Source organism: Monodon monoceros, unplaced genomic scaffold (genome assembly GCF_005190385.1).
Source record: "Monodon monoceros isolate NGI ecotype Baffin Bay Population unplaced genomic scaffold, NGI_Narwhal_1 Super_Scaffold_19, whole genome shotgun sequence".
In the NCBI taxonomy this organism is placed as follows: Eukaryota; Metazoa; Chordata; class Mammalia; order Artiodactyla; family Monodontidae; genus Monodon; species Monodon monoceros.
Genome location: NW_021703775.1, coordinates 52473519 through 52490477, shown reverse-complemented (window position 1 = coordinate 52490477; position 16959 = coordinate 52473519). Strand labels below are relative to the sequence as shown.

The following is a 16959-nucleotide window of genomic DNA, read 5'->3' as shown; positions in this document are numbered from 1 at the left end:
TTAAAAAAAGAGAAAAAAACAGATATTTTCTATACCTTTGAAAAATCAATACCAAATTTCCAATGAAAAATGTGAAACCTGAAAAATCAGATATTTCTTAAAAGGAAAAACTGTTTTGTACCTTCTTCATCTTTGGAACGAACCAAACAGCAGCCCTCTTGATAATAAACAAAACCACCATGTTTAATCTGACAATGAAAAGAAACAAATGGTTTATTTAATTACAATTTATTCAATAATTTAAAAACAATTTAAGTAATTGTTTAGTGATCTGACTAGTCAAGATGAAGAAATGAGATCTTTTATAAGCAAACGTGTTGCAGTCTATGAACGAACATATAAAAAATACAAAATGAATCACTTTTTACAATATAGTGATTAAGATATGGTTTTCATATGTTTACAATCAATCACTGGAGGAGTTTTAATACATAAATGTAAGAGGCAACAAAGAGAAGGCATTAACGAAACCTACGTCAGTTATGACTGTACAAACCACTTTAGCTTTACTTCTGGAACATTTGACAATTAACAGAGATCAAGTGGCATCTTTAAGATAATCCAAAATGATGCAGATGTGGAAACTGTGACTTAGACTAGTCTGAAAACCCAGTCAATTACTTTCTGAGAGTCTTTCCTTTAAAATATGCTGTCACTGCCAATTGTCCACGGTTTGATCTGATTTTACACAAAGCATCTCACCCTCTGTGAGGGTGACAGAGACAATTTAAGATTGAAAGACTATTACCAATATATGAATCATGCTCTTGTCTAATTCCTACATATTAAATGCAACTGACTGATATGATTTCAGGTAGCTTAAGACAATTACTACTTGCTAGTTAGTGGCATAATTTGAATCTGGAATTCCTCATCCTTAACCTATTGCTATTTCCATTCTAGTACGTATGTAATTTTCATTCATAAGCTGTGGTTCTGTTTTCCAATCTTACCGAAAAATTTTCAACATGCATGTTCAATCTGTTTCAACTGAATATTTATGACTGTGGTAACCACAAAACAGTCAAGCAAATACTTGGATTTCATGGTATTGTACTATTTAAAGTGAATTTTCTTTTATTAAAAAAAGTACAGATAGAACAATCAAATAATTTTCAAGTAATAAAACATTATGAGTTAGTTTCATTTGAACTTCTCCTTGGGAGTATTTAAAAAATTTAAAAACAGAATTGTTTTTTTCCAAAAACCAGAATTAACATTATATGCTTGGAAATTCATCTTGGCTTTGATCTTTATAATTTATTTGAAGGACCATACTCAGCTTACTCTTTGTTAAGTTTTTCAGCATATTTTAAAGGCCAAAAGCAGTCTAATTTTGATGTGGGATTATGTTTATAAATCACAAGGTATTTTATTTGTATCCTGACTGGTAATATCAGATTTAAAAAAAAAGATATGATATCCTACCTCTGCATTGATGATTTCGTATTCTTCTTGTGGCTGTGTTTCTAATTTTGTTCTCACTTTTTCAAATGCATCCATGTTTTCTGAGAGGGATTTTTTGTTTTCTTGTTTAATAGGCAAAAATTCCTGGAAAAAGTTTTATCAGTATGATCATAATATTTCAACTAGGGAGAAAACCTTTGCTTTTTAAAGGTAATTCTTATTTCCTTTTCATTCAAGTACTACAACGTTAGGTCTATACCTATGAAATAATATGCATTTCACAGATCTTAAATGTTTCATAAGCTCAATAAATTATTTCCTCTTTTTCATTTAAAAATGTAAACAAGTAAGGTGGATACTTGATGACTATACTATTAATTCAAATGGCTAAGTCCTTAAGATGCAGTAGTACTAAGAAGCGCTGGAAAGTCTTCAGAAATATTATGAGAAAGCAGTAAAGGAAATCCTATGAACATTTACATATTTAATAGCCAGGTGTGAGAAGTAAAAGTCTACTGAGTTTTATAAAGTACTGAAATACCTCCTAAAAAGGGGAAAATGTCAAAGGGAGAGGAAGACATTACCATTATTAATAAATGTTCACTATTACTTTATTCACAGCAAGAGTTATGATAAAAAGTTTTTCATACTTTATATCTTCATTAGCCATAATTTTTCTTCTCATGGAGATAAGGAATCCTCCGCATATAACTGTTTCTTAGCTCAAAAGGCAAATTAATGCTTTATAAAACAGAGCTTCTCTTTGAGGTTAAAAAATATATATATACTCATCTTCAAAAAGGAAAAATAATGGAAAATTAACAAGTAGAGATATAGCTGAAAGCTAAAATAAAGCACTCAGTGTCTTATTAGGAGTATCTAATAAGCTAACAGCTTAAGTAAGTTGATCTCTGGTGAGCATATAAATATCATATGAATTATTAAAATTTGGATAAGGCAAAACCTTAGTTGTCAAATTAAAAAAAGGGTTGAGGGGCTTCCCTGGTGGCACAGTGGTTGAGAGTCCACCTGCCAATGCAGGGGACACGGGTTCGTGCCCCGGTCCGGGAAGATCCCACATGCCGCGGAGTGCTAAGCTCGTGAGCCATGGCTGCCGAGCCTGCGCGTCCGGAGCCTGTGCTCCGCAACGGGAGAGGCCACAACAGTGAGAGGCCCGCGTACCGCAAAAAGAAGAAAAATAAATAAATAAAGGGTTGAATAATTCAACACTCCACAGGTTTCCCTTGCTTAAGGAAAATAATTCTAGCCAAGGTTTTAAATGTCAGCTTTCTGCCAAAGATGACAACTGTAGTGATTTGTGCCAGAAACAGCACTAAGCCTTTGGTTAGGACCTGCAACAGCTGGTAAATATTTATTGCACAAGGGTATCCATGATACGTTACCAACAGTGTAGAGAATGTAAGCTATAAATACAGTTTATATCACAAGGAGTTTACACAGTCTAAAATTAAACACAAGAATAAAACAGAAAAATCACCAGAGCAAATTAAATGAAAAAATAATCATTCACAAAGTTTTTTAGAGTTTTTGAGATGCTTTATGATTTGGACTAGATTCACATTACCAACAATGGCTATTACAATAGTCTAAATCATTCAGTCTCTACTTCAATTGAAGTCTCTACTTCAATAATAAAATTAATATGATTAATGATTTGAAATTCAAATTCTAAAGGCTCATTTTTTTTTTTTTAGTATTTCTACAAAATCTAGTGTTAATCTTTAGTGAGGCAAATATCTATACCAATAATTTCCTATTATCAACCAAGGCACAAATCAGAAGATCGCTAGAAATCTATCTTGAAACTGTAACTTAGTGGTAGAAGCTACCTTTTCATATCCAGATATATGCTTATCTATTCTGTTAATTCCTATTAGAACTTTTGAAGTACAGTCAGGATGGCTATGAAGAGAGTATCTCTTTCTACTACCTTGCAGCTCCTAGCACATTGTAGGTGAGGAGCTGGGCTCTGTGATACGTGGGCCTCTCACCGTTGTGGCCTCTCCCGTTGCGGAGCACAGGCTCCGGACACGCAGGCTCAGCGGCCATGGCTCATGGGCCTAGCCGCTCCGCGGCATATGGGATCTTCCCGGACCAGGGCACGAACCCGTGTCCCCTGCATTGGCAGGCGGACTCTCAACCACTGCGCCACCAGGGAAGCCCGGCTCTGCCACTTTTAAACACCCATTCTTATTGAGAGCCATGGCCAATGCCAGGCTAAGGCAACAGGGCTGGGCCCAATATCTATCCTCCTAAACTTATTTTACACTCTTGATTAACCTTTTTCTGTGTCACAAATCCAAATAAACTGAGCTTACGTGAACCAAAATAACCCTGAAAGCAATAGGATTTTTAACTGCCTTAATAAAATGGAAGTAGAATTCGAGAGTTTTGTAAGTAATTCCTCAAAAGGAATTACTTCCAGGGAAACTGAGATTTTATATAATAATCATAAAGTACTCCAAATTGGTTTTGGTTTAAGTTCTGTCACCAAGAATACCCACTGGGTGTTTTAAGCTTTCATTTCAATGCCAGCTAGCATTACCATCAGGGTATGCAGCTAAACCTATCCATTTTAGCCAAGTATCTTAATGCAGGGGTTCCCAACCTCTGGGCTGCGAACTGGTACCTGTCTGTGGCCTGCTAGGAAGTGGGCCATACAGCCGGAGGTGAGCGACAGGCGAGCGAGCAAAGCTTCATCTGCTGCTCCCCATCACTCGCATTAGCACCTGAACCATCCCCCCATCCCCCATCCACGCAAAAATTGTCTTCCACAAAACTGGTCCCTGGTGCCAAAAAGATTGGGGAACACTGTCTTAATACATGAATAGTCTATTGGTTTTAAGGGAATATACTACCTAAAGGAGCTGAGGTAAGGAGAGCTTTAAATTTTAAGAAAGTTACATGTACAGTATCACTCAATTAGTGGAAAAAAGAAGCATTCCTTCCCACCTTCTGGGTGGCCCACCACAAAACCATTTTACAACAGAAACTCATAAGACAAGAGAATGGAATATGTAAACTTCACATTTTATTAATTTATTTTTTGGCTACACTACGTGGCATGCAGGATCTTAGTTCCCCAACCAGGGATCAAACCTGTGCCCCCTACAGTGGAGGCGTGGAGTCAACCACTGGACTGCCAGGAAAGTCTCTGTAAACTTTATTACAGCAAATAATAATGAACTCTAAAAACAGAAAATAGCACAATAGAAGAACAGTGGGCAGCTTTTAGTCAAGATGGTGCTATTAATTAAAGGCTCATTCCAAGTCTGGGGCAGGGAGAGTAAAACGTAGGCTTAGGTCATTTTGTGTCAGAAAGCAAGAAGTGTTCAAAGGTTCATGGAGATGTGTCAAAAGAACACAAAGGCCAGTTTAAAGGGGTTCCTACTAGCCACATTTGGGACAGTTTGAGCATCAAAAACAATAATGGCTGTAATTGATTATAATAAACTGAAAAAAATAAAAACAACAATTTAAAAAGAAGCAAAAAACAAAACACACACCTAACTAAAATAAAAAGAGGGTACAAAAAAAGGGGGAAACTCTTCTTAACAGAATACTACCACCTAATAAATGTAGAAAGAATAACAGAAATAGAAAATCATCAGCAACCCCCAGTGAAACAAATGATTAGGGTAAAGATCATCCTTGGTTATTAAACTCATTAGATGAAATGATGTCAGGTAATAAAATATTTGCACGATTACCTTAAGTCTACTTAGTAACTGCAAAGGGAATAATGGCCCGTTAACAATGGAGAGAACTAGCAGTTATCACCTTAACTGAAATTGTCAAGCTTAGCACCATTAATAATGGGACAAGCTGAGATTATGTGTCTTCCTGAAATAATGTTAGTATGAAACATTTCAATTTAAGACAGAAAAAGAGAAGAGTAAACCTAAAGGAACTAGAAGAAAGGAAATAAAATTAATTTGTTTCAATTAAGTTGATACAGTAACTAACGAGAAGACCAACAAAATTAAAAAGTTGGTTCTTTTAAAAAATGTACTAAGGGGCTTCCCTGGTGGCGCAGTGGTTGAAGAGTCTGCCTGCTGATGCAGGGGACGTGGGTTCGTGCCCCGGACCGGGAGGATCCCACATGCCGCGGAGCAGCTGGGCCTGTGAGCCATGGCCGCTGAGCCTGTGCGTCCGGAGCCTGTGCTCCGCAACAGGAGAGGCCACAACAGTGAGAGGCCCGTGTATCGCAAAAAAAAAAAAAAAAAAAAAAAAGTACTAAGAAAGACATGTATAGCAAAACTGATTAAAAAAAATGATAAACCATTACGAGTGAAAAAAATGGCGTAATTACAGATATAGTAAAGATTATTAAAACTTAAAATAACATTCTTTATGCTAATATATTTGAAAACATGATAGAATGGATAATACTGCAGAAAATAAATTACCAAAACCAACTAAAAAAAAAGAAAAGCTGTATAAGCTAATAAATATCAAAGAAATTGATAACTAAGTGTTCCCTTCTTAAAAGAGACACAAAACCCAGATACTTTCAAAGGTAGCTTTCTCTAATCCTCAAGGAAAAGATAATCTCATATGTCAACTATTTAAGAAAAAAAATGCCAACTATTTAAAACTACTCAACTTATTTTATCACGCTAATATAACCCGGACACTAAAACTAGACAGTGACAACATTAGACAATTAAAAACCAATCTTACTGTAAAATATGGATTGAAAAAACTCTAAAATTCATAAATCAATGTATTTTTAAAAAGCACAAAATAAAAACAATAATAGTAACAACAAAATCCTATGTGACCAAGTAGGATTTACCTTAAGAATAAAAGGATGGTTCAACGTTAGAAAAATCCATCGATCACAAATAAAGGAAATAAATCTTAGGCCCATTTCCATTAATGCAGAAAAAAACAGAAAATAATGCACTTAAAAAATGATAAAAACCTTAAATTAGGAAGAAAGGAACTTCCTTGACTTAATAAATGATCTTTTTTTACACAAAACCATACTAATCATCTATGAAACTCTTTTCAAGGCTCTTAATTATATTCATTTAAAATATCTAGTTATATTTGCTGCTTATTTTCTTATTCAAAAAGTGACTGTTAAATGAAGGAAACTAATTGTTTCCAATGCTCCCTGCTTCTAATTTGTCTCCTTGAGCCCAGTAAGATTTTTGCCCTTCTCATTCCACTGACTGCTCTTGTCAAGGTCACCGATGGCCAGAGATATTATGGGGGAGGGAGAGACAAGATGGCAGAGTAGAAAGATGTGAGCTCACCTCTTCTTATGAAAACACCCAAATCACAACTGCTGAACAACACTGGCAAAAAATTCCTGGAACCTACCAAAAAAAAGATATTCTACATCCAAAGACAAAGAAGCCACAACGAGATGGTAGGAGGGGGGCAATCCTGATAAATCAAATATCATACCCGTTGGGTAGATGACCCACAAACTGGAAAATAATCGTACCACAAAAGTTCTCCCACAGGGGCAAAAGTTCTGAGCCCCACATCAGGTTCACCAGCCTGGGCATCTGGCAAAGGGAGGAGGACCCCCAGAGAATCTGGTTTTGAAGGCCAGCAGGTTTTGATAGCAGGAATTCCACAGGACTAGGGGAAACAGACACTGCGCTCTTGGAGGGTGCACACAAAGTCTCATGTGCACCAGGGCCAAGGGAAAAAATAAATGACCTCAAAAGAGCCTGGGCCAGACCTACTGGCTGGTATTGGAGGGTCTTCTGTGGAGGCAGGGGGTGGCTGTGGCTCACTGTGGGGACAAAGACACTGGCAGCAGTAGTTCTGGGGAGTACTCATTGGCGTGAGCCCTACTGGTGGCTGCAATTTTCTCACCAAGACCTGGCCTCACCCAACAGCCTGTAGGCTCCAGTGCTGGGATATGTCAGGCCAAACAACCAACAGGGCAGGAACACATCAGCAGACAGGCTGCTTAAAGTGTTTCTGAGCACAGAGCTTCCTGCTAAACACACCCCTTGACATGGCCCTGCCCACCAGAGGGACAAGACCCAGCCCCACCCACCAATGGGCAGGAACCAGTCCTTCCCACCAGGAAGGCTGGACAAGCCTCTTAGGCTCATCCACAAGCAGGCAGACAGCAGAAACAAGAAAAACTACAATCCTGTAGCCTGTGGAACAGAAACCATAATCACAGAAAGTTAGACAAAATGAGATGGCAGAGGAATATGTCCCAAATGAAGGAACAAGATAAAACCGCAGAAGAACATCTAAGTGAAGTGGAGATAGGCAATCTACCTGAAAAAGAGTTCAGAGTAATGATAGTAAAGATGATCCAAGATCTTGGAAAAGGCACAGACTCAGAATATACAAGAAATGTTTAACAAAGACAGAGAAGAACTAAAGAACAAACAAACAGAGATGAACAATAAAATAACTGAAATGAAAAATACACTTGAAGGAATCAATTGCAGAGTAACTGAGGCAGAAGAACAGATAAGTGAGCTGGAAGATAGAATGGTAGAAATCACTGCTATGGAACAGAATAAAGAAAAAAGAATGAAAAGGAATGAGGACAGTCTAAGAGACCTCTGGGACAACATTAAAGGCACCAACATTCACATTATAGGGATCCCAGAAGAACAAGACAGAGAGAAGGGACCTGAGAAAATATCTGAAGAGATAATAGCTGAAAACTTCCCTAACGTGGGAAAGGAAACAGTCACTCAAGTCCAAGAAGCACAGAGAGTCCCAGGCAAGATAAACCGAAGGAGGAACATGCCGAGACACATAGTAATCAGACTGACAAAAATTAAAGACAAAGAAAAAATAATAAAAGCAACAGGGAAGAGCAACAAATAACATACAAGAGAATTCTCATAAGGTTATCAGCTGATTTCTTAGCAGACACTCTGAAGCCAGAAGGGAGTGGAGGATATATTTAAAGTGATGAAAGGGAAGAACCTACAACCAAGAATGCTCTAATCAGCAAGGCTCTCATTCAGATTCAATGGAGAAATCAAAAGCTTTATAGACAAGCAAAAGCTAAGAGAATTTGGCACCACCAGACCAGCTTTGCAACAAATGCTAAAGGAACTTCTCAAGGTGGAAAAGAAAAGGTTACAACTAGAAACAAGAAAATTAAGAATGGAAAAGCTCACTGGTAAAGGCAAACATAAAGGTAGGAAATGATCCACATACAAATATGATATCAAAACCAGCAATCGTGAGGAGAGTACAAATGCAGGATATTGGAAATGGATTTGAAATTAAAAGACCAGCAACTTAAAACAATCTTGTTTACATATAGACTGCTATATCAAAACCTCATGGTAACTGCAAACCGAAAATCTACAATAGATACACCACAAAAAAGAAAAAGGAATCCAAACACAACAGTAAAGTTAGTCATCAAATCACAAGAGAACAAAAGAGGAAGGGTCGAAAAAAGACCTACAAAAACAAATCCAAAACAATTAACAAAATGGCAATAAGAACATACATGTCGATAATTACTTTAAATGTAAATGGATTAAATGATCCAACAAAAGACAAAGACTGGCTAAATGGATACAAGAATAAGACCCATATATATGTTGTCTACAAGAGATCCACTTCAGATCTAGGGACACATACAGACTGAAAGTGAGGGGATGGAAAAAGCTATCCCATGCAAATGGAAATAAAAGAATGCTGGAGTAGCAATACTCATATCAGACTAAATAGACTTTAAAATAAAGAATGTTACAAGAGACAAGGAAGGATACTACATAATGATCAAGGGATCAATCCAAGAAAAAGATATACCAATTATAAATATACATGCACCCAACATAGGAGCACCTCAATAAATAAGGCAACTGCTAACAGCTGTAAAAGAGGAAATCAACAGTAACACAATAGTGGGGGACTTTAACACCCCACTTTCATCAATGGACAGATGATCCAGACAGAAAATCAATAAGGAAACACAGGACTTAAATGACACATTAGACCAGATGAACTTAATTGATATTTACAGAGCATTCCATCCAAAAGCAGCAGAATACACATTCTTCTCCAGTACCCATGGAACACTCTCCAGGACTGATCACACGGTGGGCCACAAAGTGAGCCTTGGTAATTTAAGAAAACTGAAATTGTACCAAGAATCTTTTCCAACTACAATGCTAGGAAAAGAAAACTGTAAAACAAAACAAAACAAAAAACTGTAAAAAACACAAATACGTGGAGACTAAACAATATGCTACTAAACAACTAATGGATCACTGAAGAAATCAAAGAGGAAATCAAAAAATACCTAGAGACAAATAAAAACAAAAGCATGCCAATCCAAAACCTATGGGACGCAACAAAAGCAGTCTTAAGAGAGAAGTTGAATCTTCTTACCTCAGGAAACAAGAAAATCTCAAATAAACAACCTAACCTCACACCTAAAGCAAATAGAGAAAGAAGAACAAACAAAACTCAAAGTTAGTAAAAGAAATCATAAAGATCAGAGAATAAATGAAATAGAGACAAAGAAAACAACAGAAAAGATCAATGAAACTAAAAGCTGGTTCTATGAAAAGATAAACAAAATTGATAAACCTTTAACCAGACTCCTCAAGAAAGAAAGGTAGAGGGCTCAAATCAATAAAATTAGAAATGAAAAAGGAGAAGTTACAACGGACACCACAGAAATACAAGGGATCATAAGAGACTACTACAAGCAACTCTATGCCAATAAAATGGACAACCTAGAAGAAATGGGACAAATTCTTAGAAAGGTACAATCTCCCAAGAATGACCCAGGAAGAATGGAAAATATGAACAGACCAATCACAAGTAGTGAAATTGAAATCTGTGATTAAAAAACTCCCAGCTAACAAAAGTCCAGGACCAGATGGCTTCACAGGTGAATTCTATCAAACATTTAGAGAAGAGTTAACACCTATCCTTCTGAAACTCTTCCAAAAAACTGCAGAGGAAGGAACACTCTCAAACTCATTCTATGAGGCCACCATCACCCTAATACCAAAATCAGACAAAGATACCACAAAAAAAGAAAATTACAGGCCAGTATCACTGATGAAGATAGATGCTAAAATCTTCAACAAAATATTTGCAAACTGAATCCAACGATATATTAAAAGGATCATACACCATGAAAAAGTGGGGTTTATCCCAGGGATGCAAGGATTTTTCAATATCCACAAAACAATCAGTATGACACACCATATCAACAAATTAAAGAATAAAAACCATATGATCATCTCAATAGAAAAAGCTTTTGACAAAATTCAACACCCATTTATGATGATAAGTCTCCAGAAAGTGGGTATAGAGAGAACATACTTCAACATAATAAAGGCCATATATGTCAAAACTATAGCTAATATCAAACTCAGTGGTGAAAAGCTGAAAGTATTTCTTCTAAGATCAGGAACAAGACAAAGATGTCCACTCTTGTCACTTTCATTCAACATAGTTTTGGAAGTCCTAGGCATGGCAATCAGAGAAGAAAAAGAAATACAAGGAATCCAAATCAGAAAAGAAGAAGTAAAACTGTCACTGTTGCAGATGACATGATGCTATCCATAGAAAATTCTGAATAAGCTACCAGAAAACTACTAGAGCTCATCAATGAATTCAGTAAAGTTGCAGGATACAAAATTAATACCTAGAAATCTATTGCATTTCTATGCAGTAACAACAAAAGATCAGAAAGAGAAATTAAAGAAACAATCCCATTTACTCTTGCATCAAAAATAATAAAATATCTAGGAATAAACCTACCTAAGGAGACAAAAGACCTATAACCACGTAACTATAGGACACTGGTGAAAGAAATCGAAGATGACACAGATGGAAAGACACACCATGTTCTTAGATTGTAAGAATCAATACTGTCAAAATGACTATACTACCAAGGCAATCTACAGATTCAATGCAATCCCTATCAAATTACCAACGGTATTTTGCACAGAACTAGAACAAAAAATTTTAAAATTTGTATGGAGACACAAAAGACCCTGAATAGCCAAAGCAATCTTGAGAAAGAAAAACAGAGCTGGAGGAATCAGGCTTCCTGACTTCAAATTATACTGCAAAGCTACAGTAATCAAGACAGTATGGTACTGGCACAAAAACAGAAATATAGATCAATGGAACAGGATAGAAAGCCCAGAGATAAACCCACACACCTATGGTCAACTAATCTACGACAAAGGAGGAAAGACTACACAATGGAGAAAAGACAGTCTCTTCAATAAATAGTGCTGGGAAAACTGGACAGCTACATGTAAAAGAATGAAATTAGAACATTCTTTAACACCATACATAATAATAAACTCAAAATGGATTAAAGACCTAAATGTAACAGCAGATACTTTAAAACTCTTAGAGGAAAACATAGGCAGAACACCCTTTGACATAAATTGCAGCAATATCTTTTTCAATCCATCTCCTAGAGTAATGGAAATAAAAACAAAAATAAACAAATGGGACCTAATTAAACTCAAAAGCTTTTGCACAGCAAAGGAAACCATAAACAAAACGAAAAGACAACCCACAGAATGGGAGAAAATATTTGCAAAGATGCGATCAACAAGGGATTAATCTCCAAACTTACAAACAGCTCATGTGGCTCAATATCAAAAAAACAAACAACCCAATCAAAAAATGGGCAGAAGACCTAAATAGACATTTCTCCAAAGACATACAGGTGGCCAAGAGGCACATGAAAAGATGCTCAGCATCACTAATTATTAGAGAAATGCACACCAAAACTACAGTGAGATATCACCTCACACCAGTCAGAATGGTCATCATCAAAAGTCTACAGGGCTTCCCTAGTGGCGCAGTGGTTGAGAGTCCGCCTGCCGATGCAGGGGACATGGGTTCATGTCCCGGTCCGGGAAGATCCCACATGCTGCGGAGCGGCTAGGCCCATGAGCCATGGCCGCTGAGCCTGCGTGTCCGGAGCCTGTGCTCCGCAATGGGAGAAGCCACAACACTGAGAGGCCTGCGTACCGTAAAAAAAAAAAAAAAAAAAAAAAAAAGTCTACAAACAATAAATGCTGGAGAGAGTGTGAAGAAAAGGGAACCCTCCTACACTGTTGGTGGGAATGTAAATTGGTACAGCCACAATGGAGAACAATATGGAGGTTCCTTAAAAAAACTAAAAATAGAGCTACCATATGATCAAGCAATCCCACTCCTGGGCATATATCTGGAGAAAACCATGGTTTGAAAGGATGCATGCACCCCAATGTTCATTGCAGTGCTGTTTACAATAGCCAAGAATGGAAGCAACCTTAATGCCCATCGACAGAGGAATGGATAAAGAAGATGTGGTACATGTATACATTGGAATATTATTCAGCCATTAAAAAGAATGAAATAGTGCCATTTGTAGCAACATGGATGGACCCAGAGATTATCATACTAAGTGAAGTCAGACAGAGAAAGGCAAATATCATACGACATCGCTTATATGCGGAATCTTAAAAAAATGATACAAATGAACTTATTTCCAAACTGAAACAGACTCACAGACTTAGAAAACAAACTTATCGTTTGGGACTTCCCTGGTGGCGCCACGAAGAATCTTCCTGTCAATGCAGGGGGCATGGGTTCGATCCCTGGTCTGGGAAGATCCCACATGCTGTGGAGCAACTAAGCCTGTTCGCCACAACTATGGAGCCTGAGCTCTAGAGCCCACGCTCCACAACTACTGAAGCCCAGGTGCCCTACAGCTTATGAGCCACAACTACTGAGCCCACGTGCCACAACTACGAAGCGTGCGTGCCGCGACTACTGAGCTCACGTGCTGCAACTACTGAAGCCCGCGTGCCTAGAGCCCGTGCTCTGCAATAAGAGAAGCCACCACAATGAGAAGCCCATGCACTGCAACGAGAAGTCCACGCCCTGCGACAAACAGTAGCCCGCATTCACCACAACTAGAGAAAAGCCGGTACGCAGCAACGAAGACCCAACACATCCAAAAAATAAATAACATTTTTTAAAAAAAGAAAAACTTATGGCTAACCAAGGGGAAAGGTGGGTGGGGGGAGGGATAAATTGGGAGTTTGGGATTGACATATACACACTACTATATTTAAAATAGATAACAAACAAGGACAGTACAGGGAACTCTGCTCAATATTCTGTAATAACCTAAGTGTGAAAAGAATCTGAAAAAGAATAGATACATGTATATGTATAACTGAATCACTTTGCTGTACACCTGAAACACAACACTGTTAATGAACTATACTCCAATATAAAATAATAATTTAAAAAAATAAGATATTACTTCATTAAAAAAAAAAGGTCACTGACGGCCACTACATCACAAAGTACAAATGTTAATTCTAGGTATTCACAGTACTTGACCTATCAGCATTATGAAACAGTTGATCAGCTCCTCCTCCTAAAAACACTTTTCTTCACTTGGCTTCCAGGACACCTCATTCTCATTGTTTGTCTCCTATCTCACTGGCCCTTCTCAGTGTCTTTAGCAAGTTCCTACTCAACTCCTTGGCTCTTACCATCAAAATACCCTGGGCCACTTCTTTATCTATAGTGTACACTAATTCCTTTGGTGATCTCATCCAGTCTCATGACCTTAAAAGCTATTTATGTGCAGAGGACTCCTAAATTTATATGTCTAACAAGTATGTCAAAAAATGTCCAAAACTGAACATCCAACTTCCCCATGTACCCTCTCCCCACAAAAATCTCCTGTTCTGTAGGCAATCTTTCCTATTTTCATAAATAACTCTTTCCAAGCTGCTCATGCTTGAAAGTATTAGTCTTCTTTGTCTTTCTCTCTTGCCACAATCAAGTGATCTGCAAACCTTGTCAATTCTACTTTCAAGATATATCTAGAATCTGACCACTTCTCACCTTGTACTATGCTGGTGGTACCAGTATCGTTTCTCCTTTGGATTACTGCAATAGCCAAAATGCTCTGTTTCTGCCTCTATCTTCCATAGTCTATTTTCAACAAAGGAACTAGAGTGAGCCTGAAGTCAGATTATATCACTCCTTCACTCAAAACCCCATCCAATGGTTTTCCCATCTCACTCAAGAGGAAAAATCCTTATAATGGTCTGCAAGAGCCTAAAGGATCTTGCCCCATTACCTTGCTGACCTCATCTGCTACTACATTCCTCCCTCAACCACCTACTCTGAGCCACACCGGCCTCTTTGATGTTTCTTGAATATGTTAGGCTTGCTCCCACCTTACTTTCTTAGAACTTACTGTGCCCTATGCCCAAACACCTACTTGAAGCTATTGCTCAAATGTCATCTCAGTTAGGCTTGCCTTGACCACTCCACTAAAATCACAGTTCACCCTATCCCAACATGGCCGATCTAATATTTCCTTGTCCTATTTTATTTTTCATTGTACTTATTGCTTCTGACATACTTTATATTTTACTCACATATTTTTTTTATTCTTTCTCTATCCCTAGAAGTAGAATGATAAGCTCCATGAAGGCAGGTATCTTTGTTTCCTTTGCTCAATGCTATATACCCAATGGGTAGAATGATGCATAGCAGGTGTTCAACAAATAATTGCTGAATTGAATGAAACAGAGAGCACAAAACATAAAAATTTAAAGACTTATTTAACAAAAGATATCATAAACAAAGTGAAAAGAGCACAAATATAGAGGAGATATCTATGCACAAATAAAAGACAAAGGATATGTAAAAACCTCCTATGAATCAGTTAGAAAAAGACAAACTCAATAGGAAAAATGGTCAAACATCATCAATAAGCAATTCAGGAAGACAAAACCAATGATGTCAATAAACATGAAGAGATGCTCAACCTCATTATTAGGGCAATGAAAATTAAGCAATAATGACATACTATTTACCCATCAGCAGGGCAAAAAGGTCTGATAATATCAAATGTTATTCAAGATATAGAGATAGGATTCTTATATATCCCTTTCTATCTTGAGTGTAAGATAGTTCTATCAATTCAGAAATTAATTTAACAAGAAACATTAGGATGTGAATACAATTAGGAATTCCAATTCTAGATATAGACTCTAGAGAAAGACAAGCACACATGGATAAGGAGATACATACAAGATTGTGCTCTGCAGCTTTTTTCTTGGGTAAGTCTGGAAATTGGAAACAACCTACATGCTTGTCCAAAGAAAACAGATTAATTGTGGCATATCATAGAATATTACGCAGCAGTTGTAAAAAATGAGACAGATACATACATTAATGTGGAACCTCAAAATCAGAATGTTGAACAGCAAAGCAAGTTATACAATTGTATGTACATTATTTACCTAAAGTTGTAAAACATGCAAAACAATATTATATATGATCAGTGGATACAAATATATATGCTATCAAATTACATAAAAATAGAATGGGGCTTCCCTGGTGGCGCAGTGGTTGAGAGGCCGCCTGCCGATGCAGGGAACATGGGTTCGTGCCCCAGTCTGGGAAGATCCCACATGCCGCAGAGCGGCTGGGCCCGTGAGCCATGGCTGCTGAGCCTGCACGTCCAGAGGCTGTGCTCCGCAACGGGAGAGGCCACAACAGTGAGAGGCCCACGTACCACAAAAAAAAAAAAAAAAAAAAGAAGAATGGAAAGAGGTTAAGGACAATGATCACCACTGGGGAGGTAAGGAAGATAATGTGATCAGGGAAGTACATAGGAGTCTTCAAATACATCTGTAACTTTTCTGGTTAAGAAAAAAGTCACACTGAGTAGTGGATACATGGGTATTTGCTATGGTATTCTCTCTCTCTTTGTATATATCTGTAGTGACTTATAATAAAAGATATTTAAAAGAAAGGTGATGTGAATCAAGTTACCTGAGGTTTGGTTCTGACTCCATTAATTTTTATAATTTTTTAAAATTTTATCTTGGGCTCAGTGACTTTAGTTTTTTCATTTATAAAGAACGAACTCACACATTTCCTGATTTCAAAACTTACTAGAATGTTATGGCAATCAAGAGTGTAGTACTGGCCTAAGGACAGACATACAGATCAACAGGATAGAACTAACAGTCCAGAAATAAACCCTTACATTTATGGTCAGTAGATTTTTGATAAGCGTGCTAAGAAAATTCGATGGGAAAAGAACAGTCTTTTCAACAAATGATGCTGGGCTAAGTGGATATTCACAAGCAAAAGAATGAAGTCAAACTCTGACCCCTCTTAGCACGTACAAAAAATAAATTCAAAATAGACCAAAGACCTAAAGAAAGCTCAGATTAGATGATTTCTTTGGTCTTTCTTCAAGCAGTAAAATTTATGGTTACATGAAAAGAAAATATCATTCATTCAACTATTAAGTCATCCACAAACATTTACTGGTTATCTAGTATGTGGCAGTCATTAATGCTACGTGTTGGGCATATAAAGATGTACATTGTAAAATTCTTGTCTTCAGGGACTTACCAATGTAATGGAAAGAGGGAAAAAATTTAAATAATAATAATTATATAATAATAAGCACAGAAGTTAATACAGTGTCATGCCTTTTATGGCTTCAACCACTACCTATACATGGACCACTCTTCCCAACTTCCAGACTCATAT

The 16959-nt window shown here is 37.2% G+C and overlaps 1 protein-coding gene across 6 annotated transcripts in view; it reads right to left on the bottom strand.

Annotated features, from left to right (window-relative positions):
- PREPL (prolyl endopeptidase like) overlaps positions 1-16959 on the bottom strand; it is a 57006-nt gene that overhangs the window by 27349 nt on the left and 12698 nt on the right. For all 6 annotated transcript variants that reach the window (XR_003794931.1, XM_029232178.1, XM_029232173.1 and 3 more), the window contains 2 exons: positions 1429-1551; positions 122-188 (listed from right to left, as the gene is read on the bottom strand). Coding sequence is in view for 5 of the 6 variants with exons in the window: in XM_029232173.1 (XP_029088006.1) it covers positions 122-188; positions 1429-1551 (190 nt within the window). In the remaining variant the exon portion in view is untranslated. The remainder of the gene's footprint in view (positions 1-121; positions 189-1428; positions 1552-16959) is intronic.